Source organism: Polyodon spathula, chromosome 4, assembly GCF_017654505.1.
Source record: "Polyodon spathula isolate WHYD16114869_AA chromosome 4, ASM1765450v1, whole genome shotgun sequence".
NCBI classification, from domain to species: Eukaryota; Metazoa; Chordata; class Actinopteri; order Acipenseriformes; family Polyodontidae; genus Polyodon; species Polyodon spathula.
The window spans coordinates 47,053,989-47,081,961 of record NC_054537.1 but is presented as its reverse complement, the minus strand read 5'-3'; the positions used below and the strand labels follow the sequence as shown (position 1 = coordinate 47,081,961).

Sequence of the window (27,973 nt, the reverse complement as noted above, 5' to 3'; positions counted from 1 at the left end):
CAACAAATGTAAGCGCTAGGAGTTTGCTAAATGGCATTGGCACTTGGATTGGAACCAGGTGCTATGGTCAGATGAGACGAAAATATTGCTCTTTGGCCATGCACACCAGCGGTTGCTTTGGCGTCGAAAGAAGGATGCATATGCAGAAAAGAACCGCATACCTACTGTAAAATATGGGGATAGATCTTTGTTATGGGGCTGTTTTGCTTCCACTGGTTCTGGGGCCCTTGTTAAGGTCAACGGCATCATGAACTCTACCAAGTACCAGGACATTTTAGCCAAAAACCTGGTTGCCCTTGCCAGGAGGCTGAAACTTGGCCGCAAGTGGATCTTCCAGCGCTGGTCGAGGACCGAGAACCAATCGGGAGAAACCGAAACTGAGTGTGGTCAAAGCGAGACAGTGAGGGAGGGGAACCCTTGGGCAGACCCCTGAATAAGTCTAGCTGAGCAGGCTAGTTAGCCGGCAGCATAGGACGGTGATCCGGGTCGCACGGGCAGCGGCGACCGGGATATTGCTGCAAAGTGCAGCACCTTTTCTTTATAGTTTTGTTACTGTTTTATTTTCCCCTTTTTTTCTATCTTCTATTTTTGAATTATTGTTTGAAGCACCTGCGAGTGCGCGTGCACCCTGAACTGTCGTACCTTCATATGGTATTCCCGTGGTTCTGTTTACCATAGTTGGTAAGCAGACCACGGACCAACAGCGTCCTCTGTGGGCTAAAAAGAAATAAAACACCCTTCAAAATAAAACTGGGCACCTGTGTGCTGTTTTCAAGTACACCTGTCTGTCTTCTAGTCAGTGAATTACCCACAACCCTTCCACAAGTGGTGTCAGAAGTGGGATTCACTGGCACTGCCCCAAGCAGTGCATCTACAGAAGGAGCAAGGCAATGGATGCTACCCAGTTTGCCGCGATGATGGACCTCCTGCGCCAGACGCTTACCGCGGCAGTGCAGGGGGCGGCTAGACCTGCAGCTCCAGACCAGTCCCACCAAAATGACGGCCGAGGATCGACCTGACGCCTACTTGGAGGTGTTCGAGGCCATGGCGATCTTGGCAGGGTGGCCCCAAGCCCAGTGGGCTAGCTGTTTGTTGCCCCAACTCACCGGGGTGGCTCAAGCAGCTGCGAGGACGCTGTCCCCGGAGCACATGCTGGATTACCCCCTGTTGAAGGCAGCCACCCTGAATTGTGGGAGCCACCCCGGAGGGCTACCGGAAGAAATTCCGGGAGGAGCAGTTTGCAGCGGGGAGCACTCCCGAGCTATTGCCCACCGGCTAAAAGGTTATGCCATGGGCTGGCTGAACCCGGACGCGGTCACCAAAGCCAGGTTGGTGGAGCTGATCATGGTGGAGCGGTTTCTGGAGTGTCTGGCCCCAGGATCTCAGCTATGGGTCCAGCGACAGGCACCAGATACTCTGGATCGGGCGGTCGAACTGGCGGAACAGTACCAGGCGGCGGAGCCAACGCCTGCGAGACTGCCTGGGAAGAGTGCGGCTACCGGATCGACCACTCAACTGGCCCTGGAGAGGGCGAGGGAACTGGGGGGAAGGGGTAGTCCAGGATTTGGTCGGGGGGTGTCGGCGGGAGCTTCCAGCCCGGGAACTGGGGCAGGGTGGGGATACCCACAGGCTGCTGCAGTGTCGGACCGGGGTATCGCATAGACGCCTTATCGGCAAGCCCCTTTTATGGCTCCAGTGTTTCCCCCTTTTTTGCCAAAACTTCGGGGAGAGAAACCAGCCCACCGAGCTGTTGGACGTGCAGGGAGGTGGGCCACCTCGCCCGGGACTGCCTCGTGATGGAGTGTGACCTCAGCCGACCAGGTAGGCACGTTCAATTACCTCAGTCACTTCAGCACACGGGTTTTGTTATTCCTGTGACAGTGGATGGTACAAAAACCCAGGCTCTCCTGGATTCAGGGTGTGGTCAGTCTCTAGTACAGGAGAGCCTAATCTCACCGGGGCATAAACGTATATTGGGACGGGTGCATATTAAATGTATTCATGGGGATGTCCGCTCCTATCCCAAGATCAGTGTGTGTATGACTATTGGCCAGCAGGTGATGCAGGTGCAGGTAGGATTATGTCCTCAATTGCCAGTACCAGTAGTTCTGGGACAGGACTATGAGCAGTTTAAAGATTAGTTGACTGCCCTGACAGCCCCGTCCTCTTTATTGGCGAAGAAAGAGGAAGTAATTGGAGAGATTTTTCCCTTTCGCGATCCAGAATGGTTTTGCCATAAATTTATACCCCGTAAAACTAAACGGGAGCGTCGGATCGCTAAGAATGAGGGCTGGCAATGGAGGGAGTCGGAGAAGTTTCAGGTGGGGGCGGTTGGTGAAGAGTCCGGGGGGGAGGTTGCGGAGCCAGTGCAGGGGTCTGGCTCGGCTGCCTCTGCTCGGGACCGACCTGACCCCGAGTTGGAAGCCATGGGAGCTGATTTCTTAGCTCGCTCCCGTGACTTCTGACTCGAGCAAGGGCGTGACGACGTGCTGGGCAGGCTCTTTGACCAAGCAGCGGTGGTTAATGGTCGGGTGGTCGAGCCCAGACGCGCCGCCACGTACCCCCACTTTGAAATTGATCGAGACCTGCTGTACCGTGTTGATAAATTACCCCAGACCGGTGAAGTGCGTCATCAGTTGTTTATTCCTCAGCCCTTTAAGGAGGATTTGTTGCAGCTGGCTCACGCTATTCCCCTGTCTATTTGGGAAGGGATAAAACTAAAGCAAGGCTTGTGTCACGGTTCTTCTGGCTGGGCTGGATGGCGATGTCAAGCGGTTTTGTGAGCGTTGTGGGGAATGTCAAAAGGCCAGCCCTAGAGCCGTTCCATGAGCCCCACTGGTGCCTTTGCCCCTAGTGGAAGCTCTGTTTGAGCGTATTGGGATGGACATAGTTGGGCCATTAGAGAGGAGCGCGGCAGGATACACCCACCTACTTGTCATTCTGGATTACGCTGCGCGTTATCCAGAGGCTCTTCCCCTCCGATCTATGTCCGCTTAGTCCGTTGCCAACGAGCTTGTAAAGGTTTTTTCCCGGGTGGGGATTCCCAAGGAGATACTAACCGATCAAGGCACCAATTTTATGTCCATGGCTAATCCGCGGAACATGTAAGCTTTTGGGAATTAAGACCATTAGGACCTCTGTGTTTCATCCTCAGACCGACGGTTTGGTGGAACGCTTTAATAAGACCCTTAAGAGCATGTTGCACAGGTTTATTCGTAGTGATGTGCGTTACTGGGACCAGCTGATTCCTCCCCTTCTCTTTGCAATCAGAGAGGTCTCCTAGGCTTCCACGGGGTTTTCACAATTCGAGCTGTTTTATGGGTGGAGACCCCGGGGCGTGCTCGATCTGGTCAGAGAGATGTGGGAGGAGCAGCAGGACAATTCGACCAATACCGTCCGGTATGTGTTGGACCTGCGCAAGCGTCTTGAGTCTGTTGGGAAATGGGCGCATGACAATTTGCAGCAGGCACAGCACAGACAGGAGACACAATATAACCGAGGAGCCCGGTTGCGCACATTTCAGCCGGGGGATAAGGTACTTCTCTTATTACCCAGTTCTGAGTCGAAACTCTTGGCTAAGTGGCAAGGACCCTTTGAGGTTACACACCAGGTTGGGAAGGTGGACTATGAGATCTGCCAGCCGGAGAGAGAAACATATTTATCATATCAACCTCTTAAAGCCTTGGTTGCAATCAGAGGCATTGTTAGTGGCGCATGCAGTTGACATCACGGACCTGGGACCTGATCTTTCTGTGTTGGCAAGAAAAGGATCGGTACAGATTGCTGAGAATCTGACACCAACGCAGAAATGTCAGGCTCACGGTCTGGTGGCGGAGTTTCCTGACGTGTTCTCTTCCGTCCCGGGGCAGACTCGAGTAGCCCATCATCGCATTGATATTGAGCCGGGGGTGCTAGTTTGCCAGAGGCCGTACCGTATACCTGAGCATAAAAGACAGGTAATAAAAGCGGAACTTGATGAAATGCTGAGACTGGGAGTAATAGAAGAGTCCCAAAGTGACTGGAACAGTCCGATCGTTTTAGTCGATAAGCCAGACAGGTCAACTCGATTTTGCATTGATTTCAGACGAATCAATGAGAAATCGAAATTTGACGCTTATCCGTTGCCCCGGGTGGATGAGTTGCTGGAGCTTCTAGGCACAGCTCATTTTATGACGACACTGGATTTAACGAAGGGGTACTGGCAGATACCCCTGACTCCAGAATTTAGAGAGAGGATGGCGTTTTCGACTCCCTTCAGGTTGTACCAATTTAGGACCATGCCCTTTGGGTTGCACAGAGCACCCGCCACTTTCCAGCGGATGATGGATCGCATCTTGCGGCCCCATCAGCAGTATGCCGCTGCCTACGTAGATGATGTGGTTATCCAAAGTTAGGATTGGCCGAGTCATCTGTGTAAGGTAGCGGCGATGCTGCAATCCTTGTGGGAGGCGGGGCTTACTGCTAACCCAAAGAAGTGTGCCATTGGGAAGAGTGAGTCGGAGTATTTGGGGTATCGAGTAGGGGGCAGCCAGATCAGACCGCTGGTTGCTAAGGTGAAAGCCTTGGATGACTGTCCGGTTCCTACAACCAAAACCCAGGTGCGCTCTTTCTTGGGAATAACGGGTTATTATAGAAAGTTCATCCTGAGCTTCGCTACGCTCACTGCTCCCTTGACAGATCTCACCCGGAAGGCTGCCCCAAATATGGTTCAGTGGACGGAGTCGTGCCAGAGGGCCTTTCTCGCCTTGAAGCGGAGGCTGTGTAGTAAGCCAGTGCTATGCAGCCCGGATTTTGGTAAGAGGTTCACCCTGCAGACGGACGCGTCAGAGACAGGTCTCGGGGCAGTGTTGTCGGAGGAGGTTCGGGGAAGCGAGCACCCAGTCCTGTACATCAACAGGAAGCTCCTTCCCCGCGAGAAAAATTATAGCACCATCGAGAAGGAGTATCTCGCCGTAAAATGGGCAGTCGAGTCACTCCGGTACTACCTCCTGGGGCGACACTTCACCCTGGTTACAGATCATGCCCCCTTAGCATGGCTTCACCGGATGAAAGATAGCAAAGCCAGAATCACACGGTGGTACTTGGCCTTGCAGCCCTATGCCTTCAGGGTAGTCCACCGAGCAGGAAAGCTGCATCAGAATGCAGACTTTTTCTCTCGGGAAGGTATGGGGGTGTAGGATTTTCGAATGAACCGCTGGTGTCATTCTGAGGGGAAGGATATGTAGCAGGGGGAGATCTGTGCTGACTCTGCTGGCATGTTCACAGGGCTGCAGGAAGAGGGCGACAGTCATCCAACAACCGCCTGTGAGTCATGGCAGTGACACGGGGAGGTGGGAAAGTGGGTGTGTGGACTTTCCCCCTCTCTGAATGGCTGAGAGGCGAGTCTTGGGAGATTGTTAGCCCTATAAAATAATGCTCTGCTGTTTCCTCAGCTCTGCCCTTTAAACGCGCCGAGAGTGCAGAAGCGCTGGTCGAGGACCGAGAACCAATCGGGAGAAACCGAAACTGAGTGTGTCAAAGCGAGACAGTGAGGGAGGGGAACCCTTAGGCAGACCCCTGAATAAGTCTAGCTGAGCAGGCTAGTTAGCCGGCAGCATAGGACGGTGATCCGGGTCGCATGGGCAGCGGCGACCGGGATATTGCTGCAGAGTGCAGCACTTTTTCTTTATAGTTTTGTTATTGTTTTATTTTCCCCTTTTTTTCTATTTCTATTTTTGAATTATTGTTTGAAGCACCTGCAAGTGCGTGTGCACCCTGAACTGTCGTACCTTCATATGGTATTCCCGTGGTTCTGTTTACCATAGTTGGTAAGCAGACCACGGACCAACAGCGCCCTCTGTGGGCTAAAAAGAAAACCTGTCTGTCTCCTGGTCAGTGAATTACCCGCAACCCTTCCACAAGCTCATTACCTGTGTTGTTTATTTTATACAGCCTTTTTTGATCATCTTTATCAAGGGTGTCAATAATTTTGGAGGTGACTGTGTGTGTGTGTGTTTATATATACTGTATTGGTGAAAAAAAAGGCAAAAAATACCTACTATTTACATTTGCATTTACATTAATGGGGGGGACGGACATTCCCAAAGTATTTTTTAAAAAGCGAATAGTACGTAATATAATTATTATTATTTTTTTTTTTGATAACAACTAAAAGAATTAAGTAATTCCCCGTTGTTAGCTTTCAGATGAGTTGTAGATCAACACGTTTTAACACATAGAACGGCAAATAGACGTTTGAAATGGGTAAGTGTCAACACCATTCCACTTTGAACCTGGTTGTAATGGCAACTTGTCTAGCTCGTCCTTGGAGTTTAAAAATATATGTCCCTCCCACCCCAGCCCTAAACCAATTACATAGTGATATTCACCGTAGCCATGGTTATGATCCAATGAAAAAAAAAAACAAGATTGCTGATTGTATGACTGAGATATGACATGTTTCATCATCGATACTATAGTATGAAAATTACAGCGCGTCAGCAGCAAAGGGTGAAAAAAAAAATTATGATTTAACATTATGATTAAATATTAAATGCATATTTTAAAATACAAATCAATAGTTTTTTTTTTTTTATTCCTAAACAAACTTAATCTGTTTTTTATTTCTACATGAAATGATAAAGACTGAAACCACATCTGTTCACAAGCCAGGACACCAGTGATGTTGACACGCCAACTTTCTTTGCAACAGCAGCTTGAGAAACCACAGGGGACTCCAGCTCTTTCAGGAGTCAACATGGTTTATGCAAGTCGCAGCGTAATCACGTAGTCAGCGCACTGCGGTACACGAATCCTGTCTTGCTCTGAAAAGTGATCTCCGTTCATCATTTGAAAATACTGTATCCCAAGTAAATGAAGTGATGTCCCAATTAAACATAAATAGCATTGGGAAGAACCATCTACAGGAGTTGTATTCCATTTAAGCAGAAATCCTGATTTATTGCTATCCCAATTATGCGATTCTAACTTTATATCATATAGATACTGCTCAGTATTTAGTAGGAAAAAATCCTTTAACAGGGGCAACAAGTAATTTAAACACTTTATGATCATGTATAAGAAATGAATAAGAATGTCTCTTTATGTATACTTACATAAAGTGAGTTGTTTATAGTAAGGCTAATCCATTAAACATGATTAATGGGATTTGGTTATCTGTCTCTATTTTGTCAGACATAGTAATTTCAGCCACCATTTGTTGCCCTCTCTTCAGTACATAACGTCTGATGGAATACAAGCTTTGTAATACATTATAACCCTGATTCTCATATTTAGAATCTAATAAGAAAACCAGTCCCTCTGGCCAGTTACAACAACAGGAGCCCTAGGTCAGATTATGTGAATACAGTGGCAGGTAATACCTTGGAGCCAGCATTACACTATAGTCATCAACACCAGACAGAAGGATGTCTACATCATCAGATGGAAGGAAACATTAGTTTACAATAAGTTATGTCTTAGTTGGTGCTTATCTTGGCGAGAGCTGAGTCCAATATCAGCATGAAGTTTTAACACCTACTCATGGAAATCATGAAGATCAATGACTGCTGTGAAAAGTGCAGCTGGTGACGAGGGAATGACCTTGAGACAGCTGACAGGCGGAAATAGACCCCATTGGGGCTGGCAGGGGTTAGCTACCCTAGCTGGCAGTATCCAGCTCTGTTATTTCAAATGGAACAGAATGCTGGAGACACCCGCCCAAGGCTTCTAAGAAATTAAAGAGAAAAATAACCCTAGAGTCTACGAGAAAGCAGGGATGGAAGATGGCTCAAGGTTTGACAACACAGTTAACGACTTAGGAAAGGAAATAGATATGAGAACGGAAAATACTTTGCAAAGGACTCAATATCTGCAGTTAGCAAAGTCATGGAGCTCCAGATTTGTGTCTGGCTAGGGCAAAGTGACAATGGGTAGGGGTTTGAAGATTTGTCAAGGGAGAATTAAATGCTTGAGGGATAAGTGTGTCACATTAATCAATACTTTTTACGAAGTTAGCCAAGTCAGTTGAATGAAATACAGCGACAGGAAGCAAACCACAGTTCTGATGAGATAAGAGGAGGACTTGCATAAACACAACTAATGATGAACCTAATAATCCTTGTGAACCCAGTCAGATGAACCAGTTTAAGAGAGAAAAGAACCTCGATAGGCACAAGCCCGGAATTAAATGGTCAAGAGCTTCTGAGAAAACAGTGTGGGACACAGTAAACACAGATCTGTTTTGCATTGGAAAGGTTAGGTGGAACAGTCATCCCACATCCCAGAGGAGGTCCCCGGTTCAAATCTCAGCTTACTCACTGACTCGCTGTGTGACCCTGAGCAAGTCACTTAACCTCCTTGTGCTCCGTCTTTTGGGTGAGATGTTGTTTATGAATGCAGCTGATGAATAGTTCACATACCCTAGTCTCTATAAGTCACCTTGGATAAAGGCGTCTGCTAAATAAACAAGTAGTAGTAGTAATAATAATAATAATAATAATAATAATAAGTCGAAAAGAAGCTGGATACATTTTGGGATACCATCTACGCATGTGTAAGCGAGAGGTTTGGAGTTGAAAAAAGAAAGGAGAAAGTGCAAATTGTTTCTGTAATGTCTAGACGGTAGCAGGTGACTGCATGCTTAGAGAAAGGAGGCAGCTGAGGAAACTATAGATGGGAGCAGAACAAAGTCAGAAGAAGGCATTCAATCTATTACTAAGGGTCTTAAAAGATAATCTTGCAACATTGAGCAGAGATGAGGACCTATGGAAACGCTGTAAAAAGCAAGGAGCGTGCGAGATCTAACTTTTATAAAGAGCCATTCAAATTCACCAGGGAGAAAAATGGCACACTAAAAGCAGCTAAGTCTGAGCTGGAGATATCTCAGAGAAACACACACAGATTCAAAAAGGCAGGAGCCTTCAGACACCCCACCTATCAATCCACCAGAATAACAAATGGAGGACTGAGCACCTAAGTGGAAAGAAGTAGAGCAAGCTTTGAAAAAGGCAAGAGTGTCATCATCTCCTGGGCCTAATGGAGTTCTGTACAGAGTGTACAAGAGTGCCCCTGGTGTTCTACGTGGAAATTGATGAAAATAGCATAGGAAGCAAGCAGGTGGGGTCTCATACCAAAAGAAAAAGATTCTACGAGTATCGGTCAGTTTTGTCCTATTTCCCTGTTAAATGTGGAAGACAAGATTTTCTTTAGCATTGTTGCTCAGAGATTGTCAGCTTACCTATTGAAGAACTGCTTCATTGACACTTGTGCAGAGATCGAATGACGCTTGGTGTTAGATCTCCCTCCAGACCTGAAAGAGTACTAGATAAAGGGAGCTGAATACCCTGGACTAAAAGGCATGACATTTTATTCCCGTGGGTATGTGGAAATCGGCCTGCTAGAAAAGGGACTGAGCTATGGTACCCGAACTCAATGACCCGAATGGAGAAACAGTTAACCCTTAGCGGTCTGTGCCTGTAGGACACGTCAAGTCCAATTTATTTTCACACATGCCATTTATTTTCACACACCCTGTTAATTTTTTTTTTTAGAATAAAACAGTTTTAAAAGGCCCTGCATCCCATCCCTTGTTCGCTGTATTTTTCACATACCTCTTTATAGACGTGCATACTGATAAATCCTCTCCTGATTACTCGCTTTTTTCAAAAAGCTCTGCAAATGTCCATGATATTCCTTGAGTGCTGGATGCTGAAGCAGCTATAACCTTTGTTTGTGACCATGTTATCTCTATGCTTGACGTCTATCTCAGACCTGTGCATGATGTCTTTTTGATGATGTCGGACAGGGTCTGACATCGGACTGGAAAGGGAAAATTGTAATCTTGGACCTGGTCCGACATAGGACTGCAAAGGGTTAAAAGCCTGATACCTGCCAAAACTTAAAATTTGTCAGCTGGGCTCCCATCTTTACAGTCTCATTGCCATCATCAGTGTGAAGACTTCAAATAAATTAAACAGTTTCTATCAATGAGCCCTCCATCTCTGCCGCATACACCTTTCATACAAAAAAGGTGCTTGCACCTTGTACAAGGGAAGACGGTTTTTAGGGTCACCCTTGACAATAGACAGCAGTGCTTTACAGGACAAATTTAAACTCTGGTGCTTTCAGTTTGGTCTAGTACCAAGACTTCTGTGGCCACTCACTGGGTATGACATTTCCTTGACAACAGTAGAGAAGCTAGAAGTGTTAATCAGTTCATAAGTCGGGAAATGGTTAGGAGTTCCACGCTGCATCAGCAGAGTGGGACTGTATGGTAAAGGGATACTGTGGTTTCAAATGTCCTTTTGTAACAGCGATATATTCATGTCAGTTAAGTTAATGTACAAATATTAAAAAGACAACATTAACTGCAAACTCGCATACATATGTGCTTTGAGAAGCTACCTGTGCTGTTAATTTTACATGCACTGTTTAAAATATATCTTTTTGAGTAAAACAGGTTTAAAAGGCTCTGCATAGCAAAAGGAAATGCATTTCCAACCAAGTCCCACCCCTTTTTTGCTGTTTTTTTTCACATACCTCTTTATGCATACTCATAAATCCTCTCCTCATCTCTCGTTTTATCACCAAACTCCTCAATAATGTGATCCAAATCATTATTTTATTGCTATAACATCTCAAGAAGCTCTGCAAATGTCTTTGAATGCTGGATGTGGAAGCAGCTATCTCCTTTGTTTTTGTCCATGTTATCTCAGTGGTGCAGGGGCTATGTGTATTGTTCAGATATGCCCCCTTTTTTTCAGCTTCACTATCGGTCCTCAATCAGCCATTGAAAGCTTTTCTCAGCTTTTTCCGGAGAAAAAATGACTAAAGATCTGTGCTTGACGTCTGACAGGGTCCGACATCGGACTGGAAAGGAAAAATTGTAATGTTGGACCTGGTCTGACATAGGACTGCAAAGGGCTAATAATCAAGAAAATCACATTTAATGTGGAGTTTTAATGATCAGAGCAGTAATAATGCTTCTTTTGTTTATTAAATGCTTTAAAATGGACAGCAAATCCCAAGCAATAGGCAGTCTGCGCAATTGCAGTGCCTTTACAGGTTTAACAGCATTAATACTTCAACACAATACTACAGGTATGGTTATCACATACCCAGCCCTTAGGCTAGACATGCAAACCATTAAAGCGCCCACTGCTAAAACCTAAAACATCCAATATATCACTCTCCAAAGCTAAAATGTTAATCCTATACCTTATAGCAGTTCATCAATATAAATGAGATATACATTCAAAATTGTTCTTACCTTCCACTATATGGAAGTGTAGTTGTAGAATACAACATAAAAACTAGAGCTGTCTTTAAAGACAGACTTCTGAATGAGACCAAACAGCAACCGGCTTTTTTAGAGATCCTCAAAGCATGGACCAAGCAACTTGTAAGATCAAGTTGAGTGACACCTAACTATGATTTTACCTCAGCTTTTATCAAGTTTTTTCTCCATTTAATATGTCAGAAGACCCAATTAAATCTAATTATTTGCTCCGTTTTGACATCTCTTGTGCGAATAATGTAACGAAAAAAATTCCGGTGACTCCCTTTTCAAAATGAATTGAATGTGAGCTCATGGTTCACTATCTTCCACCCCTCCTTTCCCTAAAAATTAGGTGAACTGAGTTATATGTGTATATGAGACAGATGTTTTTAATATGTAACACCAACTCCGTTTGATTATATTAACCTGGGTCTAAAATGAATGTCCCTCTTAGTGGCATATTATGTTACCTTTTCAGTTTGTTGTCAATGGGCCAGTTTAACTTCGTATACAAATGTGTGTCAACAAAGTATTGCACAAAGACTGTAGGGGTTTATCATAAGCCTTTGAATAAAACCACTAAGCATACAGTGGCCAGTTCAGTTATTTTCATTTACATTTAGGCTATAATGAACATATAATAGCCTCATATTAACTGTACCATGCTTGGACTAAGCCATACTGCTCCTGTTTAAAAAAAAAATCCCAGTCAAGCAGTTTTCAGACACCCTGCCAAGGCTCATTTTTTAATTAATATGAAACTTCACTGTAAGCGTTTTTCCAAATTCACTGCACAAAGTCATTTTTGGTCGGACTCAAGAGATGCCTCAGACCGGTATCTTTTCAGATAATAAAAAAGCTTACATCCTAATTTTTATAACTGAGCTGTTGTTATTTTTGTAATATAATGCGGTACATACTCCTGTGTTTCCTAAAGCACCTTCTGTTGGTTATCATTCAAGGTTGGCAAATCCCTCTTTAAAGAGCCAACACCAAATTCTGCTTTGAGGTGCCAAAGACTAAGCCTTATCTTTTGAAGGTCTAATGCCCTTCCAGAATTATACTGTGTGTCTGAGACAAATTTTTAATTGTTTCACTTTTAAACGCTACAGTTTCCCTGTAAATAAGTACCTTTGTTTATTACTGCAGTAAAACATAAATAAATTCAACACTGGGCTTGTTTAGTTTTAAATGTAACTCTGTCCAAAGGTTGCTTTTTCCTTTTTTTAATACAAAGGCCTCTGTATTTTTGGCTCACAAACATCCCAATTAAAGTCGCTACCTTCATAATAAGAACTGTATACTGTAGACAACTCTTCTAATTTAAATGAAATGCTATACATATTCTCCCTTATTCTGTTACCAAAAGATATTTCGGTAGTTAACTTTGCTCATTATAGAAAGGCCTTGGATTCAAAACTGCTGATTACCAGCAAATCTTGCTTCATCATCAAAACCTATTTTTTCATGCCCAGCACAGCCTTGCTATGAGCAGGTAAAGAAAAGGTCACAAAATTTGTTATTTTCTTTCTGTAGGTCCACTGTGTACTAAAGTTATTAAATACAGTTTACACTTTATTGTCATATTCAAACATAACATTTCCTCTGTTATAATAAAACATTTACACTTATATTCAGTTTGAGTTATTCTAAATTACCTCTTTTTTGCTTAAAGACAACTTTCAGATCGAGCTTACTTCTTTTCTAAATAGGAAACTTGACTGTGAGTCAGTTAAACTATAGGCTTGTTAATATTGAGAAATATAGCAGCATTAAGACTTATGTTGTTATTACTATTTTTATTACACTAAAAAGCCCCAAACAGGCAAATCACTTGTTAGTTCAAATACAATGTTTCTGTTTAATTCAAACATATTATTTCTCTTCAGAGAGTTTATTTCATTCCATTCCTCATTAGAACAAAATACTTTTTAAAACCTCTGTGCTTAGTTGCAATAAAATCAAATAGGTATAACATAGCTTTTTTAGTTTTAAACATTTGTTCTCTCTAGAAAGGGTTACCTTTTCTTTTTGTTAAGTTGCAATGCCTAGCCTCTGTGTTTAGTTCCCCCAGATGCCTGCTTCTGTCAAGGTTACAGGCTTCTGTGCACGATTAATTTAAAGATAGCGGAAGACCTTACTTTTAAGTCTCACCAACTTCCAAGAGTTTATGCACTCTACTAACAAAAACTGATAAGCTTTTTTTCCTAACATTAATACCTGTTCAATTTTCTTAGTTCAAATCCTTGAACCTGTTCATAATTTACTACAATATTATTTATGCTGGTTTTATATGCTTTAAAAAACATTACATTACAGTATTTGTTGCAGTTTCACAAATGTTCAATTTGTATCCCAAAGATCATCCTGATTCCAGTAGCTGTGACAGTCTTGGGTCAGTTTCTACTCTCCATGAGTCAGTCAAAACCACCACTGGTGTGGGTGACATTCTTTAACCCTTAGCGGTCTATTTATTCAGCGTTTATCAGGCGCGTCATGTCCAATTTATTTTCACATGCGCTTTTTAAAATATTTTTTTTCTGAGTAAAACAGGTTTAAAAGTCCTTGCATTGCAAAAGGACATCAGTACTTCATCTCCAGCCAAGCCTCAACCCTTGTTCACTGTGTTTTTCACATACCTCTGTATAGGTTTTCATACTGATAAATCCTCTCCTGATCACTTGTTTTATCACCAAACTCCTCAATAATGTGATCCAAGTCATACTTTGAGCACTGGATGCAGAAGCACCTGTCTCCTTTGTTTGTGATCGTGTTACCATCTTCAGTGGGAACACTTCAAATAAATTAAACTGCTTCTGTCAAAGAGCCATTCCTCTCTGCCGCATACACCTTTCACTCAAAAAAGGTGTTTGCACCTTGTACAAGGGAAGACAGATTTTAGGGTCACTCGTGACAATAGACAGCACGCTATACTGGGCAAATTTAAACTCTGGTGCTTTCAGTTTGGTCTGCTACCAAGACTACTGTGGCCACTCACTGGGTATGAGGTTTCCTTGACAAAAGCTGGAAGCTTTCATCAGTTCATACATCAGGAAATGATTAGGAGTACCACACTGCCTCAGCAGAGTGGGACTGTATGGTAAAGGGATACTGTGGTTTCAAATGTTCTTTTGTAACAGCGATATATTCATGTCAGTTAAGTTAATGGACAAATATTAAAAAGACAACAGTAACGGCAAACTCGCATATGTATGTGCCTTGAGAAGCTACCTGTGCTGTATTACTAGAACAATAGAAAAAGGGAGGTAAAAGTCCTGCTGGGGCCTTGTGCAGTTTCTGCTTTCTAACTAAAGTTTTTACTGTTTTCTTGTCACAGCTCTGGTTTACATGCAGTGCAAGGAAGCATTGTTGATGGGAAACAAGTGCCAACTGTGGTGATAGAGTGTGACGATGATAAAGAAAATGTGCCGAACGAATCTGACTACGAGGATCTACCCAGTATGTACAGGGATGAGCAGGATGAGGATGAGGATGATGATGACGACGACGCCTTCTTTACAAGTACAAACTTATTTTAAGCAGGACAAGTATAAGAAAGGGCTGCTATTGGAGATGTGTTACTATTGGCCCTTGATATAGAGCCATTGTCATTAAAGATAATGTGGTTATCCAGCCCTTTAGTTTTTTTTAAGGTACAGAGGCCGCACAAGAGAACAATGTAATAACAATGTAGTAATTGAGGAAAAACAGACTCCTTCAAGTGTGTCCCAGAGTCAAACTGTCAATCGAAAATCACATAGTATGTAGGGTATTCTACACAAAACAAAGAAAACATCAAAATACAGCAACCGTAATTAATAACAATGACAACTTAACAGGAGAATCTTAAAATAATGCATTTTTTGGCAGTTTTGGTTAAGAGCTTGCAGATTGAACATTGTCCTGGCAGCAATCCTGGCAGTATGACAACAGTCATAATCTTGCATCAGAACAAATCAGGATTTATTTTCACACGCTCTGTTTATTTTACATGCAATGTTTAAAATATATATTTTTCAGAGTAAAACAGGTTTAAAAGGCATTGAATCGCAAAAGGACACTCAGTACTGTATCTCCAGCCAAGCCCACCCCTTGTTTGCTGTATTTTTCACATACCTCTGTATAGACGTGCATACTGATAAATCCTCTCCTGATCACTCGTTTTATCACCAAACTCCTCAATAATGCGATCCAAGTCATTATTTTATTACTATAACATCTCAAAAAGCTCTGCAAATGTCCGTAATGTTCTTTGAGCGCTGGATGCACAAGCAGCTATCTCCTTTGTTTATGTCCGTGTTATCTCTGTGGTGCATGGGTCTATCAGATACGTCCTTTTTTTTTCTTTTCAACCTCATTCAGCTATCAGTCTCACTTGGCCATTGAAAGGTTTTCTTGGGCTTTTTCTGGAGAAAAAATTACTAGAGACCTGTGCTTTACGTCTTTTTGATGATGTCGGACAGGGTTCGACATCGGACTGGAAAGGGAAAATTGTAATGTTGGCCCTGGTCCGACATAGGACCGCAAAGCGTTAGTAAATAATATGTTTAAATTGCGAAATCTTGAAATATCTATATCATGCAGTGCAATAAGCCAGTTTTTATCGTGAAAAATTTAGCCCGAATCATAACTGAGCGGATTGTATTCCTTGAGCTCCCCATATTTAAACATGTTGTTCATTGATGGACAGGAAACCTTGATTAATCGGTGAACAAAACAGGTGTTGAGTGATGGTGCTGCAAGTTATTTTGATCAAGTCTATAGTCAGCAGTCTCTTCTGTTTTTGTGGTCAATTGAGGAGCTGTACCTGGTCTTCTTGAGCTCAAACCAGACTCATTCATCCTGTTTCCCACAATTGGGCTGTCCTGAATTTGATATTGAGCCCATGTACTGGGGACTGCCGCTTCCTCAGTGTCATATTGTGTCAATATCGGCCAATCCATAGTGTTGTTGACCTCCCTCCCATGTTACCCAGTGTGGCAGAGCAAAGCTCTGTTCAGGAGGCTGGGGTTGATTAGTTGATTAAATGATTAACTTAATTAACGATCAATCAGCGCCCAGCCACCTGACATAAAAGGAGGCCTCTGCTTCTCATTTGGGAGGAGGGAGCTGAGGAAGCAGGTTGGTGTTTGTGGTTGTGTGTGATTTTTTGAATTTTACTAAAACCATTGAAGGCATTGCCCAGCCTGGAAACCTTTATTTTTGTGAGTTTTGTTTTTGCTTTATTTGTGTTTGAGTATCTGTTATTTTGCCCTTGTGCACTTTATTTTTGTTTATTTATAATAAAATTAGTATTTTTTTTGAACTGCAGTCTGTCTCTGGGCCTCTATCCACTCGCCAGCCTCAAAATAAAGTGCAGAGATGTCAGAGACAATCGATCATCACCGATTGTTGCATCAAAGGTTTATTGCAGTGGTCATCAAAATACAGAGCGCTCCGGAGAATAACAGTCACTTCATTAGCAACTAGTGTATTCTGCCGGGGTAAGGCACATACATGGGTTATATATTATCTACATAAAATTCCCTGCTCCTATCAGGATTTGGCACACAGCAGACAATTCATCCATCCCTACCCCCTAAACTCATATACTCAACCAATAGAGGATAGCTGTGGGGCATGATTGCCCCCTCCGTTGCGGTTGTTATGTTCACTTCAGCCTGGAATTTACGACCTAGCAAGCAAGCAGGCATTGCCCTTCTTCTCCCATCCCCCCACTGCCCCTGGACATCTGACCCAACCTAATGGTGTACTGAAACATTCTACCCTTCCCCCCTCCTTTCACAAATTATTTACTAAACATTGTAAAACCTCACCCAAATGATCGTTGGTCGATCCTGCTATCTGTTCGGTTCCTTCAGTTCCCCCTTTTAGTCCATGACCATAGGTCAGATAGACCATAGAATCTGATCGGGTCCCCTCCAGAGGTTACTAGCACTTGTTGGGGACCTAATGTCTTAAATGCTCAAAGCATTTTGGTAGATGGGTGCAGGTCTCAGGGGTTGATTTTGTAGATGTCTGCTCTCTTGTTGGTGCGCATGTTCCTCCTCATTCTCCAGAATAGGATGAGTACAATAAACAGGCACACAAATGAGCCTAAGGATGCAAAACGAGGCAGTCTTCCCAGCGACAGCGAGTGCTTGAAGCGACAGCGAGTGAGAGAAGTACTTTGTGGAAAAGACTGAAGCAGATTCAAAGCTTTTAGGAGAAATTGCATCTTGACATTGCTTTAATCAGAAAACAAGGACATTGGGGAAACACTTCTTTGCAGCTCAAAGTCAGCAGCCGCGTGTGTTTTTCTGATAACAAACAAGCTGAACTGGAGCAGCTGATTCAAATTCAGCGCCGTTTTGAGACACGGGCGAGGGGAGGTTTTAGCACAGCACAGCAGAACAACGCAGTTAAATTCAACAGTCTTCCCAGCGACAGCGAGTGGAAGCGACAGCCTTTGGGAGAAGTACAGGCATTGAAAAGATGAAGAGCAGTTTCGAAGCAGTTTGAAAGCAGGTTGACTTTTGCAGAAGAAACTAAACTTCAAAAAAAAAAAAAAAAAAAACCATCAACATGGTCTTCAAGCCAGTAATCTGTGACACCTGCTTGATGTGGGAAACCCGAGAAAACCCAGCGGAGCTAAACCAAGTGTGCGTAAAGTGTCTGCGCGATCCAGGATTTGCATAAACTAGTAAGTATGCTAGAAATGGAGCTGGAAGAAGTGAGACAGCAACAGGATCTTGAGGAACTGGCACACCCACAATTCATGGAAGTCTGCATCACCCCTAACAGACTGAAAGCCACCAGGGAGATAGAAGGTCAGAACAGCTGGGTTCAGGTAGGCAGAAGCAGGGAAAAAAAGAAACTTCGTCAAACACAACCACCAGAAATCAAAACAACCAACAGATTTGAGTCACTTCAGAATTTTGATGAGCAGAACCAACAACAAGAGAACCAAAGGAACAACATCCAGGACCCTGTGTTTCAGTGGTGACCAGACAGCAAAAAGAAGGGAGGTCATGATTGTTGGGGACTCCATATTGAGAAACACAGCAAGTTCAATTCGCAGTTTGGACCCCCTTACTACAACAGTGTGCTGCCTTCCGGGAGCCTCAAAGCACATCACTGAAAACATGGACAGGCTCCTAGAACGAACAGGAGACCACCCGGTAGTAGTCGTCCACATCGGTACAAACAACATTGGAAGAGACAGACCAAAATCCCTGCAAAACAAATTCAGAGAGCTAGGAAGGAAATTAAAAGAGAAAACCAAAACTGTGGTATTTTCTGGTATACTACCCCACCTTGCAAAGGACCATATGGACAGCTGGAAATTTAATCAAAACGCATGGCTGAAGACGTGGTGCACACGGGAAGGCTTCACCTATCTTGATCATTGGACCACATTCTACAACGAGGACTATCTGTATAGACGGGATGGACTGCATTTAAATAACAAGGGAACTAGTCTACTTGGAGAAAAGATCCTCGAGCAGGTTCGGAAGCATTTAAACTAGAAAGGAATGGGGGAGAAATCAACAAAAAAACAGAAGGGAGACCGCATCAAAACAAGTTCAACAACTCAGGTAAGATTTCACCATTAAATGTATTTATCTAAATGCTAGAAGTATCAGAAACAAAATTCTAGAACTTGAAGCTACTGCACTAACAGGTAACTATGATGTGATAGGTGTTACAGAAACGTGGTTATCTGAGAGTGATGGGGACGAATATAATATTTGTGGGTATACACTGTATAGGAAAGACAGGCAGGACAGAAGAGGAGGAGGGGTAGCGCTATACATAAGAAACAGTCTTGAAGCCCAGGTGTTAAACCTGGACAAAGAAAATAAAAAAAAATCAATATGGGTCAGAATAACAGACAAAAATTCAAAAACCATAATAATAGGAGCATGCTATAGACCGCCAGATTCATATAGGTGAGCACCATAATCTGTTATACAATGACATTAGAAATGTTTGTAGCAAAGGAGAAGCCATACTAATGGGGGATTTCAACTTCCCCCAAATATGTTTTGTTTCCCTTTTTGTGGATGGGAAAACCCGGTGGGTAGCGCGAAGGATGAAATAGAAATGGTGGAAATGACAAATGACTGCTTCCTAACACAATTTGTCAAGGCACCCACTAGAGGGGAGGCATGCCTTGATTTAGTCTTTTCAAATAACGAAGATTTGTTAACTAAAAAGAGGTCAGAGAACCACTGGCAAACTCTGACCACAACATGGTCTCATTTGAAGTGTTTTTTAAAACCCCAAAAGTAAAGACTAAAGCTAAGGTTTACAATTTTAGAAAAGCAAACTATGAAGGTATGAAACAGAGACTAACAGAAGTAGATTGGAGTAAAATAGAGAAAACACCCACAGAAGAAGGATGGTTGTTCTTCAAAAATGTAGTACTAGAGGCTTTGAACAATTATATCCCTAAAGTAGACAAATCTAAATGTAAAAACTAAATTGCCAAAATGGTTTAATAGATCAATTAAAAAAAATATTCAGCGAAAAAAGGCACTTTACAGACATTCCTTTTTGACTTGCGTTTGCAGTACGCAGAAAGAGTACACAGAACTGCAAACGCAAGTCAAAAAGGAAGTTAGAAAGGCCAAGAGAGAAATAGAAATAAACATTGCTAAGGGAGCTAAAACCAATTCCAAAATTTTTTCCAATATTACAACAGCAAGAGAACATTCAAAGAGGAGATTAAATGTTTAAGAGATACAAATGGCAAAATCGTAGATGAAGAAAAAAAATAGCAAATATCTTAAATGATTACTTTTCACAAGTTTTTACAAAGGAAGATACTGACAACATGCCCCACATGTCATCCAGTTCCTATCCAGTTTTAAATAACTTTAGCATAACTGAGGCAGAAGTGTTAAAGGGACTAGGAGCTCTTAAAATAAACAAATACCCCTGGGCCGGATGAGATCCTCCCAAAGTACTCAAAGAAATGAAAGAAGTTGTTTACAAACCGCTAACCAAGATCATGCAGCAGTCTCTTGACACAGGGGTTTACCGACAGACTGGAAAATTGCAAACGTAATACCGATCCACAAAAAGGGAAACAAAACTGAACCAGGTAACTACAGACCAGTAAGCCTTGACTTCTTGTTATATGAAAACTTATGGAAACTATAATAAGATCCAAAATGGAAAATTACCTATATGGTAACATTTTATTTGGGAGACAGTCAAAATGGTTTTTAGGAAAGGGAGATCCTGTGCTAACTAATTTGCTTGATTTTTTTGAGGATGCAACATCGATAATGGATAATTGCAAAGCATATGACATGGTTTGGCGGTCTAGATGCTCCAGAAAGCTTTTGACAAAGTCCCGCACAAAAGATTAATTCTCAAACTGAACGCAGTGGGATTCAAGGAAACACATGTACATGGATTAGGGAGTGGTTAACATGTAGAAAACAGAAAGTACTGATTAGAGGAATAACCTCAGAATGGAGTGTGGTAACCAGCGGTGTACCACAGGGATCAGTATTAGGTCCTCTGCTATTCCTAATCTACATTAATGATTTAGATTCTGGTATAGTAAGCAAACTTGTAAATTTTGCAGATGACACAAAAGTAGGAGGAGTGGCAAACACTGTTGCAGCAGCAAAGGTCATTCAAAATTTGATCTAGACAAGATTCAGAACTGGGCAGACACATGGCAAATGACATTTAATAGAGAAAAGTGTAAGGTACTGCACGCAGGAAATAAAAATGTACATTATAAATATCATATGGGAGATATTGAAATTGGAGAAGGAATCTATGAAAAAGACCTAGGAGTTTTTGTTGACTCAGAAATGTCTTCATCTAGACAATGTGGGGAAGCTATAAAAAAGGCTAACAAGATGCTCGGATACATTGTGAAAAGTGTTGAATTTAAATCAAGGGAAGTAATGTTAAAACTGTACAATGCACTAGTAAGACCTCATCTTGAATATTGTGTTCAGTTCTGGTCACCTCGCTATAAAAAAGATATTGCTGCTCTAGAAAGAGTGCAAAGAAGAGCGACCAGAATTATTCCGGTTTTTAAAAGGCATGTCATATGCAGACAGGCTAAAAGAATTGAATCTGTTCAGTCTTGAACAAAGAAGACTACGTGGCGACCTAATTCAAGCATTCAAAATTCTAAAAGGTATTGACAGTGTCGACAAAGGGACTTTTTCAGCCTGAAAAAAGAAACAAGGACCAGGGGTCACAAATGGTCTTTAGACCAAGGGGCATTCAGAACAGAAAATAGGAGACACTTTTTTCCACAGAGAATTGTGAGGGTCTGGAACTTGTTCCCCAGTAATGTTGTTGAAGCTGACACCCTGGGATCCTTCAAGAAGCTGCTTGATGAGATTATGGTGATCAATAAGCTACTAACAACCAAACGAGCAAGATGGGTACAATAATCTCCTCTCAAATGTAAACTTTCTTATGTTCTTAATCCTACCCGAGATGTTCCACCACCCAAACCAGTCGGGTCCACCTTTACCAAACTCCCAATCTTTACCAGATGTCCGGGACAGATTTATTTTAGCCAAATCAGTAGCCATATTAGCATGTACCTCAGCTAACACTGCTTCATGTTGAATTTCAGTTAGAGCCTCGGTTATTTTCTTAATTGTTTGATATAAGGGTTTATGGTCTATTGTGTGCAAAAATGCTTGAGCTTGCTGGTCCTGATACTTAATCAGCTGAGGGGGTAAGGGATGTATAACATGGCTGCCTAAAGTCATAGTATAATTTACATATGAGCAATAACTAATATTAGTAGCACAGAGCCGGGTACCCATTGATAGGTGACGCAGATCGGATGTCACACACCAATGGGTTTGGTTTAGTTGCACAATCTGCTCAAACCCCCGTAATGGGCGTACTAACGCCCTCAATGATAGATTTGTTGCATTTATGCGAGCATTACAAGTACATACAACAGCTCCTTTTACTTGAATGCAACACTCAGTATTAAACATACTACCATTACCCACCCAACCTACATTATTGAGAGTATAGACATGGTTTCCCTCTGGCATCCCCAACGCTTGCACCCGACGCAACGCCTGGCATTGCATCGGTGTCCCTGAAGGGATCATAATTTGGTAATGTATGTCTGGAGTCTCGATTTGGGTGGGTGAGTACAGCGTCCCATATGTCAGCCGCCCATTCAATTCTGAGGCCTCCTTTTTTATTCTGTAAAGATGATCTGTGTGAGAGAGGGAGCCTATTATTTAATAGATCCGTTATATCACGATTAACGTGTGCCACCATGAGGGTCCCCATTCTATAACATCTCTCTTCATGTTGTGTAATATTTACATCTGTCATTACGGCCGTAATTAAGTCCTTAAAAGCTTTCACCACTAATTTAATAGCAACAGCATTATAATGTACCCCTGTAGCTGTATTGATAAAGCTTTGAGCATTATACCAGTTTGTCCCATCATTCTGCTGTTTCTGAAACTCAGCATTCACATTATTCATGAGTTGCCCCAAACCAACCTGCTGCTTCAGATAGAATATCTCGCTTGCGCTATCAGTGGACTGGTAAGTACTCTGTTTTACGTATCGGGTGAGTGCATTTTTCATTTGGTCTGTGAATATCTTAGTAAGAGATAAGAAATCAGAACAATGGGTCTGTAACAATTCTAATGAGTAATCACAATGCACAGTGACTCAGTGCCAGACCACCTCCTCAATGAACCCTAATGGTTCCCCCACCTCTATGAGCCCATGTGGTGAAGGGGTGAAGGTCTGGGGACAGGGGAGGTGTCATTGCGGGGTGTAAAGACGTCATTACAGTATTGGTCAAGGAGATAAGGTCTATCTGCCCCTAGGTATGGAGGCACAACCTGTTTTTCCTCCTGGTTGCATGCGTTATCCCCGGGGATTGATCTAATGAGTCAAGACAAAACACTTTATGGTTATACATTCAACACAAAACATTTCATGGTTATGCCTTCGTTCCAGAGAATCCATCTCTCGCTCCTCTGTCCATTGAGGGGAGGCCTGAGACCTCCTTGACCTGTGGGTAGCAAATGCATTCACATACAAGCTGAGCTACCCAATCGCCGGCTCTTATTTCAAAGGGCTCGGCCCCAGTATTCTGGACCAGGATACCTACATTTGGGTATCACGGTGAGGGCCAGTTTCCTATCTGGGCTCATAGTCTTGCTGTTATAGCTGAGAATATGTTCCAGGTATGTTACCTCTTGTTGTAAGAGCTGAGCCTTCTTTGGTTTGACCTTGAACCCTTGGACTTTTAGGAGCAGCAAGGTGGCCCTCAGCAGTTCCTTCGCTTCTGTAAGAGAGGTACTACACAACAACAAGTCATCCACATATTGCAACACAGTGCCATGCGGGTTGTCTTTCAAGGGTCTCAGAGCCTTGGCAAGACATTGGTGTAACACTACTGGGGTACTACAATAATACCCCTGTGGCATGCAGGTCCAGGTGTATTGGACCCCTTGCACCATGAAAGCAAACTTCCATTGATCTGCAAGCCTTATAGATAGGGTCCAGAGTCCATTACTTATATCAAGGACTGCGAACCAGCTGGCCTCAGCTGGTACTTCAGTCAATATAGTGTGGGGGTTAGCTACTATCTCTATCCATCTTGGGCAGGGCTTGGTTCAAGCATTGGCAGTCGATTGTAAGCCTCCACTTGCCCTCTCCCTTAGGGACTGACCAAATTAGGCTGTTGGTGGGGAAGTTACACTCGACTACAATCCCTTGCATTAGTAAATCAGTAATAATGCCCTTTACTGCTGTCACTGCTTCAGGCTTGACAGGGTACTGCCGTTGTGGAAATTGGGCGTCTCCTTCAATTGTGATAAGCACGCCCACTGCCTTACCGCAGCCGTTGCTGTGCAGAGCCCACACTTCCGGGTACTTCTCAGTCAAGTCCTGGAGTGTAAGAGGGAAGGATGAGACATCTAACTCTAAAATGTTTTGCTCATGCGTTTTAGCATGATAAATTTCGACTAACGTGGATTGTGAGCCAATTACAAATTCCATGGGTTCAGTTCTAAATGCTATTTGCGTACCTCCATTAACTCCTTCAATTACTACAAACTTCTTTGTTACCGGGATTGGCAGATTCCAGCCCCTTTATCAACTAACATTTTACATGGGTGGCCTCTTACCTCCGCGTCTTTCATCCCCATCATCATTACCTCCCCCCTTTACTCCGACCAAGACCACCGCACGTCACTCCCCTATCTGAGCCTGCAGCCATCGCAACATTCTTACTTATTCACTATACTTTCCTTGCGGTTCTTCTGCCATTTTAGATTTTCCTGTAGCCACTGCCACTTTCCAACAAATTAAGTATCAATACGGCCACAATTAAAGCATTGCTTAAAATCGTATTCATTCTAAAACTTGGTGTGAATTTGCAGCTGTGAGCTGTGCCTTCAACATCTACTATTAACACTTCTCTGCTGCTGGACAACTGCCCAGACACCTTATCTGCTTACTGCCTGCTCTCTGGCAACACGCCCAGAATCTTATCTTACCCTGCTTCTTTGAGCTAAACTTCTAGCTTCCAGTCCTATTGCATTGCCGTTGCGATCCATATTTTATTTTAATCCACTCTCTTATATCAACTCCTGAACTAAAGCATATTTTTACCCTGCTTCTTTGAGCTAAACTTCTAGCTTCCAGTCCTATTGCATCACCGTTGCGATCCATATTTTATTTTAATCCACTCTCTTATATCAACTCCTGAACTAAAGCTTTCCATTCTCAAACTGTGACAGATTCTGTCCCTTTTCACAGGCTGAGCTGCACTCGGCTATTTTGTGAACACAGTTTACATGTTCCCACTCATACCTATGTAAAGGTCACATAGTGTTAAACACCTGCCTTTTCTAAAATGTTTCTTTATCTTTTGCTTAAACAAAACCAATCTAACCTAAGCAATTTCTTAATAAAATTATCATACTAAACTGACTTCTTACCAATGTAATTTTCCAATATGACAAGTTACTCTACTTGGTGGATTTATTAATTGTTTGTTTTCTTTTGCACCTTAAATTTACACATTGTTGGTGCGCTCATGGACTTTAACTAGGGTTTTATTCCAATACCCTCATCCGCCCCACTTCGTGACGGTTTGTGTAACAGGTTTTCCCTATTAACAGGTTGTCCTAACTCACAAATAGGTAAACATGTAATAGCCAACAGACAAACATATATTACATACATATGTAATACCCAGTTCAGAGACTCCACATTATGCTCAACTGTTGCTACTTAAAATATGACTATAGTCTTACGTGTATGGTATAATCTTCACAACCATACAGCTTGCTAGCATGGGCGGTCACAAACACAATACAACATAAACACAATACAACTGTCCTTTACAACACACACACGAGTATTTATCACGAAAATATTTTTAATGTTCTCGTCTAGATCCCCTATTTTGTTTCAGGTTTAGTCCCTGACTTATACTATCATTGCGTTATACGTGATTTATTAATATCTCAGTTGCCACATTAATCTAGTTATCATCACCTCCCCTGTTAGAAGCTCTGTAAAAAATCAGTTGTGACCAACATAAACAAAGCATCTCGTATATGTGCAAATAAAACCAGTTAATACTAGTAACTTTGGTGCTTCATTAAACTAAGTGTTCTCCATTCAAGAAAACACTATCTCCCTGTTTAGTTCAATACAAATTAAACAATCATCAATATGCAGACTCTTGAAAATAAAACGTTGATTTAATTCTGGATTTTAGAAACCAAATATTATTCTACCTGCCATTCTCTGGCTTTCCACTCTAAATTACCCCAATCTATTTCGTCCTTTTCTTCTCCTCTTGATTTTACATCAAGATCATGTTCTGCCTGCTCTCTCAGCCAATGCCTTTTGGCACTGTACCAAGTCCTCTTTTTTTTTTCCTGTGTTCTGCCCATTTCAGTCAAGTACTCTTGCACTCCAGACTGAGGCTTTGAGCTTGTCATTTTAACTACTGTCCTATGACACTGACACCACCCCGATGTATATCTCCAACAAAAATGTTTTTAGATTTACACCCTCTGAGCTGTATCGTCTGCACACGCTTCTTAGATACACTCCGCTGTACAGGTCACTGACTACTAATGTAATGGGGATGCCACCCCGCTACTAAAAGGCTACCAACTACTAATGTAGTGGGGACGCCACCCCGCTACTAGAAGGTTTTTACCTCACAGCCTAACTATGCACATACTGTACAGGTCACCGACTACTAATGTAATGGGGACGCCACCCCATTACTAGAAGGCTACCGACTACTAATGTAGTGGGGACGCCACCCCGCTACTAGAAGGTTTTTACCTTACAGCTTAACTATGTATCTACTGTACAGGTCACCGATTACTAATGTAATGGGGATGCCACCCCGTTACTAGAAGACTACCGACTACTAATGTAGTGGGGACGCCACCCCGCTACTAGAAGATTTTTACCTGACAGCCTAACTATGCAGTGATGGTGCCTTCAGACACACACTCACCTGCCTAGTTACAACCAGATGAACACACTCAATGCCTTTTACTCATTACACCTATGCAACTTCACAACCCACAGGTTTTTGGATTCCAGTTCACCCGCTACGCACTCAAACGATTTAGCTTATCCCAGACATCTAATCACAAGTCCGCACACCAACAGAAGTGCAACGAACATCCTGGAATCCTGCCGACAATGCCAATTTGTAGGGTTGCAAAATAAAGTGCAGAGATGTCAGAGACAATCAATCGCCACCGATTGTTACATCAAAGGTTTATTGCAGTGGTCATCAAACAACAGAGCGCTCCGGAGAATAACAGTCACTTCATCAGTAACCAGTGTATTCTACCGGGGTAAAGCACATACATGGGTTATATAGTTTCTACATAAAATTCCATGCTCCTATCAGGATTTGGCACACAGCAGACAATTCATCCATCCCTACCCCCTAAACTCATATACTCAACCAATAGAGGATAGCTGTGGGGCATGATTACGGCATGATTACCTGTTAAACTCCCAGCCTCCCACAGGAAATTTCCGCATGGAGGGCTATGGCATTAAATAAATCACATTATCTTCCAAAGTATAGACAGCACAGGCATGGTTCAGGGCTTGAATTCAAGGTAACCCCCCTGACCATTAGGACTAAAACCTCAGATTTGATATAAGTCTTACTCAGTACCACACTGGAAGGAGATATCCAGAAAAAAAAAAAACATAAAAAACAAGAAACGCTTTTCATTTGTTTATATTCTATTGTCATTTTTTCACCTTGTAGCACGTGAAAAGTGCTTCCCCAACATGTCCAAGGGTCCCCAAACCTCTCCAGACCTCGCCAAAAATGAATATTGTGTAAATCCTTATGGCCAGTCATACACTAGTTTCTTGAGCAAGTTCTAAAAGGGTGGTTACCCTCTGGCACCTCACATGCTATACATTGCCACATGAATTAGATTTTGTAATCCTCTTTTTTACTTATTCGTCCAATATTTCATTCAAAAGGTGGCCCTTTTGGAGAGCTTTGGTGTGCCCGAAATGTATCCATGATGAGTATGCATGACAAATACTCTTAGTTCATAATCCACACTGTCAGACACATTGCTCTCACATAACTGTGTGTTTGTGCAGGAGAATGTTGCCACTGAGATTTTTTTGTAGCTCTGAATTTTCAGTACCTGACTGTATTTTTTGTTACTCACTTGCTTGAAA

General features: G+C 42.6%; 1 protein-coding gene across 4 annotated transcripts in view; it reads left to right on the top strand.

Annotated features, from left to right (window-relative positions):
• The window catches only part of LOC121314594 (phosphatase and actin regulator 1-like), a 226,707-nt gene that overhangs the window by 167,508 nt on the left and 31,226 nt on the right, over positions 1-27,973 (top strand). For all 4 annotated transcript variants that reach the window (XM_041248022.1, XM_041248023.1, XM_041248020.1 and 1 more), the window contains exon 7: positions 14,595-14,779. In XM_041248022.1, the coding sequence (XP_041103956.1) occupies positions 14,595-14,779 (185 nt within the window). The remainder of the gene's footprint in view (positions 1-14,594; positions 14,780-27,973) is intronic.